This window comes from Euphorbia lathyris, chromosome 1 (assembly GCF_963576675.1).
Source record: "Euphorbia lathyris chromosome 1, ddEupLath1.1, whole genome shotgun sequence".
In the NCBI taxonomy this organism is placed as follows: Eukaryota; Viridiplantae; Streptophyta; class Magnoliopsida; order Malpighiales; family Euphorbiaceae; genus Euphorbia; species Euphorbia lathyris.
Genome location: NC_088910.1, coordinates 65,419,316 through 65,426,399, shown reverse-complemented (window position 1 = coordinate 65,426,399; position 7,084 = coordinate 65,419,316). Strand labels below are relative to the sequence as shown.

General features: G+C 35.9%; 1 protein-coding gene across 1 annotated transcript; it reads left to right on the top strand.

The window, feature by feature from the left end:
* Positions 1-354: 354 nt before the first annotated feature.
* On the top strand, positions 355-2,639 carry LOC136235901 (protein PIN-LIKES 2). The gene is made up of 2 exons (XM_066025985.1): positions 355-643; positions 1,044-2,639. Exon 2 carries the CDS (start codon positions 1,096-1,098, stop codon positions 2,452-2,454), a length of 1,359 nt encoding a protein of 452 aa, XP_065882057.1. The 5' UTR covers positions 355-643; positions 1,044-1,095; the 3' UTR covers positions 2,455-2,639.
* Positions 2,640-7,084: the final 4,445 nt, after the last annotated feature.

Below are 7,084 nucleotides of genomic sequence, written 5' to 3'. Positions count from 1 at the left end.
CGCAATTTGATTTGAACATGTTTGTTTTGCTACTTTCATATCGTTTTTTTTTTCTGGAAATAAGTATGAATTCTTTTAACTTTTATTAAAATTTAAAATAACCACAAAATAATAGTTTACATGATAATAATAATCATCAATTACAATTAAATCGAGTTTTTCTTCTTTTTATACCTTAATGATAATATAAATCTTAAAAAATTATTTATTTTATTTTATTTTACATGTTTTTAAAATTATAAAAGTGGCCTTTTCAGAAACCATAACATATTTTTTTTATATATATAAATAAGAAATATATAAATAAGATAATATAGTTACAGCACAAAACTCAAATTAAATATGTGATTTATTGAATAAAATATGGTATTCTCTAGAGCATATGGAGAGAAATTTTGGGGAACAATCCAAAATGAAGAATGGAGAAAGGACAAAAAGAAAAAACAAATTGGTGTAGTTTTTATGTTGGGAAACTCAGTTAAAACAGTATTGATTTTTATAGAGAGGGATTTGCCAAAAATTGGTTCGGGGGTTTGGGAGATTTGAATCAGAATCTAATTCCTTGTAAAATTTATCCCTAGATCTCTTTCCGCTACTTTTCTTTTCTTTTTCTCCATAGATTCACTTCTCTAATCTCTGATCTGTAAGCTCTCTCTCTCTTAATCTTACTTTTTTGCTCATTTATCTTCTCGTTAAGCCTATTGTTTTATCGTTAATGGTTTTTTTATGCTCAAAACCATGTTTCTTCTTCATTAATTTCAGTTTCTAGTCAAATTAATATGTTTAAGCTTATGCTATATTGTTGTCTATTTGTTTGTTTCATATCATGATAATCTGTGATGATGATGGATGCCTGTACTGATTTTTTTGGATTTTTTTCACTACTTTAACTTTTTCTTAGTGTTTACCCGTTACCTTTGAAACCAATGTTGCAAATCTGCATTTTGCTTGCCGATTATTTAGAACTTCAAACTTCTTGAATGGCTATTTGGATTGTTTTTTTCTCTCTCAAATTTGTCTAATTCTCGATTTGTTAATTGCAGGAATTTGAAAATAGATTGTTGTTAATCTTATTGAGATTGAAGGGAAGAAAAGATGTCTCGTTATCTTTCTGGCTTGTATGATAATAATATGAAGTCTAGTGGTGAAAATATTGTGACTGCAATAGTGCCTTTGTTGAAACTTCTTTCCCTTACAGTTATAGGATTGATTCTTGCTAATCCAAAAACCAAAATCATCCCAAAAGAAACATTTAGACTCCTAAGCAAGCTAGTCTTTGCTTTATTCTTGCCCTGCCTAATCTTCACCGAGCTTGGTGAAAACATTACACTTAAGAACATTGCCCTTTGGTGGTTTATCCCTGTTAATGTGCTGCTTAGCACAATAATTGGTTTCTTTCTAGGCCTGTTAGTTGTTGTTATATGTCGCCCGCCCCCAGAGTTCAACAGATTCACTATCATCATGACTGCCTTTGGCAATACCGGTAATCTTCCTTTAGCAATCGTTGGATCAGTCTGTCATACTAAAGAGAGCCCTTTTGGACATAATTGCCACTCGAGGGGAGTGGCATATGTCTCTTTCGCGCAGTGGGTTGCAGTACTTCTCGTTTACACGCTTGTTTATCATATGATGGAGCCGCCATTGCAGTTTTATGAGATTGTTGAGGAAGGGCTTGAGATTGAGGAACAACAGCCTAGTAATGATGTCAGCAGGCCGCTCCTTGTGGAAGCTGAATGGCCAGGCATTGAGGAGAAAGAAACTGAACATGCCAAGACTCCTTTCATTGCTAGAATTTTTAATAGCATCTCCTCAGGATTTTCACAGACCTACTTTCCGGACCTTGATCTCTCTGGAGATGCGGGCACATCTAGTCCTAGATCCATTCAATGTTTGGCTGAGCCACGAGTTGTGAGGAGAATGAGAATTGTCGCTGAACAAACTCCGATACAGCACATACTTCAGCCCCCAACAATTGCTTCATTCTTAGCAATCGTTATTGGAATGGTGCCTCAGCTGAAAGCTTTCGTCTTTGGATATGATGCTCCATTATCTTTTGTCACAGACAGTCTAGAGATTTTAGCTGGTGCTATGGTGCCCTCTGTGATGCTTATTCTTGGAGGTATGCTAGCTGAGGGTCCAAATGACTCCAAACTTGGCCTTCGAACCACAATTGGTATAAGCGTGGCGAGGCTTTTCGTGCTCCCTCTACTGGGAATCGGTGTTGTAGCATTGGCTGATAAGCTGAATTTTCTTGTACATGGTGATGCAATGTACAGATTTGTGCTACTATTGCAATACACGACACCAAGCGCCATTTTACTAGGCGCAATTGCCAGCCTTAGAGGGTACGCAGTAAAGGAGGCTTCAGCTCTTCTGTTCTGGCAGCATATTTTGGCTCTCTTCTCTCTTTCCTTGTATATTATTGTCTACTTTAAATTGCTTTCTTACATTTGACAAGTTATCCTGCCAATTGGATCATTGGATGTCTCTCTGTATAAATATTGGATTATGAATGTTGCTTCCTCCAAGTTCATTACCATCTATCTGCATTTTCTGCTATCTATTTGGGTGGCTTTGGAGTAAAGTTTTTGTTCATGTTTCAGTTGTAGCTACAGCTGCTGAACAAAGAGATACATATATATTCTTGAACAGGACATATAATGGAGCTCAAAGACAAGACAAAGTCCCTTAATTCTTTTTAGTTTTTCATCAATTATACACTTGATTTGATTTTCAACTTGTCACTACTGCACTTAAAACTCAATTTGTGCATAATGGAATCACTGTTAGTGGAGCAATTAAACACAACTTTTTTCTATAAAGGGCGGCCCGGTGCACTACGTGTCCTGCCACAAAGTTATATTAGAGGCAAGCTTTCCCCTGCCAGGAGGCCGCTCTTAAGACTCGAAACTGTGACCTCTCAGTCACACGACAACAACGTTTACCGTTGCACCAAGGCTCGCCCTCTCGATCACACGACAATAACTTTTTTCTATAAGGCAGAAAATATATTACTCAGAGGTGCTAATTTGGATGAAATGATGTGAGATTTAGAATTTATTTTCTTGTTTCATACTTAGTAGGGGTAATCCTTGGCTGCTACGTTTAAACAATTCCTTTCTTCTTCTACAGTTTGTGTGTTGCTCTAAATCTTTCTACAATGGCATCAGATTTAGAACCAAAAACTCATTTGGTAATTGAGTAATTCATGTTGCATAGCATTTCTCCGGGATTCATGTTTTCAGTGCTTGATTATAAGTTATAGGTTCAGGTGTTGTAGAGATAAATGTTTGATATTGTGGTGTGGCGAGAGATGATCATATGTTAAAACAGCAGATGATTAGTACCAGTAGGAGAGTAAGTATTCAGATGATTTTCTAGTTCTTGTGGCTCTTCTAATTGTTGGAATATGGTCATTTGTAACATTATCTATATATATATATATAGAATTAGGTAAAGAAGTTTAAAGATTTGATTCTACAATATTTGAATTAAATGTCCTGCAGCTGCAAGATTATAAGTAACTTCTAATGTAAGAGTTTTGAAATACCACTAACAGAAAAGGTATTAATATTAAGATTCTCAATAAACTCTATAGAAGAAAAACATTTTGTAGAAGAAAAACATTTTGCAGAAGAAATATGGTTGTAACAGAAGAATTTCATATGGACAATAAGTATGCCTTAGTTTTGGAGCATCCTCATATCCTAATATCATTTTCAATTGTGTTACGCCCATTGATTTCATAATTAATTAATTTTTCTAACTTAATTAAATAATTTAATTAATTATACTGATTAATCATTAATTTCTCAAAAAAAAAATCATTAATTAATTATTTAATTATATTTATTTAGTTAATTTCAATTAAAATTAGTTAATCCGTGTCGAAATTGATAAGTTCGGGAAGTTAGCAAACATGGGAATATTGATGTAGTGGTGAGGATTAGTTAGAGATGGCAGAGATTTATCGAGGAACATTTGGGAAATTTATCAAATTTGGAGCATTGTTGTTTCAATTCATCTTCTTACATAGAATTAATTGTAAATTTGAAGCTTTGATGACATTTCAGCTTTAACACAATGGTTTTGGTTTAAGAAATCAGATTTGACAAATTTTGGAGTTTTTCCGTAAAATCTCTAGCACGCTCAGGTAACAGGAAAAAAAGGCGAAACAATATTTTGACACGCTCAGTAGGACGGAAATGCTGCAAAAAAAAAAAAAAATATTGATGTAGCGTTAGATGATGCATAAATGTGCTTGGTAGTACAAGACAAATTGTTGACCTAGTCGAACAAATTGAAGGGCTCTCCACACTTCTTCAAGGGCTAATGATCAAGAATTCATCTCTCCTACTCGACACAAGGAGGGACTCCATCAACAGATTTCAGAGGAGAATTATCCAACAATGGTTACAGGTCAATTTGTCCAAGGTGATTGTTTCTATGACCAGATGGTTCGATATCACTTTTGAGCAGGTTAAAAACAAGATTGACATGTAGAATGAGAACAAGAAGGATCAGGTGGACTCAAGCGATGTCCATTCTCCGTCAAAAGGAAAGGAAAGTGCGGCCTCAGAGGAAGAAACTAGAGGCCACCCTAGAGAAAAATACCAAATCCACCATTGAGGGAGGAGAACACTCTGAAACCTCACAACAATAAGAGTCACATTCCAAATGGAAGCAGCTAAGCTAACCCCTTATTATTCATGCTGTTCATTTAAAGGCCCATACTAACAAACATGATGCTCCCCATAAGTACATTAGGGAGGAATAACCAATTCATGACTCGTGGGAGAATGTTGAAGATGAAAGGAAGCAGGAGCAACCTTACTGGCTTATCTTATATTACATATAGGAAAACTATAGGAAAAAGATCGCAATTGGGTCGCATATATTAGGACATTGATGGTTCTGAAATTACGGTAGCGGAGCTTCGAAACAAATGAGCCAAGATGTGCCTATCACATTTCAAACCCATCAAAGGAGCAAGATGAGCACATTTAATTACACCTTTGATATGGGTAAGACCGAGGAGATCTTTGATTATTTGTTGAAAGAGAAGTTTATCACTTTTCCACAAAATTAGAAGATTCCCACCTAAGAAGAGATGAAAGGAAAGACGTATTGCAAGTACCATTATATTGGGTCATGTTGTGATTTCAAGAACATTTCCCAAGTTCTAATTGAGAGGGAAATTCTTAAGTTTCTTGAGAAAAAAATGCTCCATGCTTGTGGATGAAGACCTTTTCCTGGCGGTCGAGTCTATTAACATGGCTTCCTTTGATTTTAGACATGTACTCGTTAGGTGGAGAACTTATTCAAGCGTAAAACCAAAGGAATCTGCAGGAGATCCCAAAGGGTTCTTCGAGGCAATACTAAAATTGGGAGCTCAAGAAGAGGATCATCATGCACGGGAGGCTTGAATTTCAAAACTAAAGAATAAAAAGGGAAGGAACCACAACCTAAATTCACCAAGAACCAACCTAAGTTTATGGTTCCCTCTCCCAAAAACCGAAGCAAGGAGTGGCATATTATGAAACATGAAAAGTTTCCTGCTCCACTCACCTGATGTAGAAATGGCGATCCCAAAGGAAAAGGTTGGAAGAGAAGTATAGAGCAATGGAAAAAGAAAGGTCTAGAAAAGGGAAAGCAAATAACTATCGTCTGGTTTCATTAAAAGTGAAAGAGATTAAATTTAGGGATATTGCAATTCCCATAAATGAAATATCTTCAACAAAACCTGCATCTTTGAAAGAGGGAACAAATATGCAAAGAACCCTTATGAGGAGGCAGAGGCTAAATAGACTTTTTCAGAGTTGGAGGAGTAGCAACTCCCTAAGGACGAGGCCATGATTTGCAGCGGGATAGCCATTCAAGCACCATTTGAGGGAGGTCCGAAAAGAGTAAATTTCAAAAGTCATCTTAAAAAATGTAGGGGATCCTAGCGGGATGTAGTCTAAATAGGATATTGAGATCTTTCTATTGGAACACGTGTTATAGGGAGACGGTATCCCTATGGTTGAATCTGACGGTCTCTAATGCTCCAAATGTTCTTGTATGCCTAGGATGGTGATACATGTGCTAACATTATTTCTTATATGTTATTGGCCTGTTTGGTAAGGAGCGTTTTGGGATATAAAGAGCGGTTTTGACCAACTTTAAAGGTTTGACCACCGAAACCGCTAATTGGAGTATTTGGTGGAGAGAGTTTTGGGATGAAAACGCTAATTTAGAAAAAGCTCTTAAAATGAGCCTTTTCAATTAGCGTTTTGCAATATTAAAATTAATGGACTTCTTTAACCCTAATAGATAGACTCTCTCTTCTCCTACTCCAAAATTAATGCCCTTATTCGTCTTTTTGCACAAACCGCTATTATCAATCAGCTAATTTTTACCAAACATGTCTACACAAACAGCTAATCAAATCAGCTAGTCAAATCAGCTAATGTAATCAGCTAACAGCTAATGTAATCAGCTAACAGCTAACAACTAATTCCCAAACAAGGCCATTATATAAGACACAAAAAAGTAGTAAAAAGGAGAAATTCTACTATGGTCCCGGTTCATTGGACCTTACCAATAGAAACGTGATAATTGTACACTTTCTTTCCTTACACCAATCATCTCCCAATGAGGTAGCATGATTCTCTTTTTTTATTGGTTGGGTCTATTGCACCCGGTCCACTGTAGAAGTTCTCAGTAAAAAGAGGCCAAGAATTGATGATCCCACTCTGATGCCTAAGTTGTTGAAACACAATTTCTGTTAAGTTTTTTATTATGATAAAAATCACAATTAAAGAATAAGATGCGCAAGGTATTAAAATTTAGAGTTAAATTAATTATGTTTTATAGCTAATATGTTTGCTGAGTGTTGAAATGATTAGAAGCATAAATACATAAGCAATCAAAAGGCCTTAATGCAATTAAAGGCCCAAGCTGAAACTAGCCCAAGACCTAGAAGCCAAAACTAGAAGCCCATGACAAAGAAGTCAAATCAGGCATTCCAAAAATAGTAAAAACTCAAAAGACAGAAGGTCATGTCAGTTACATGTCTCTCTCTATCCCCCAAATAAGGAAAGAC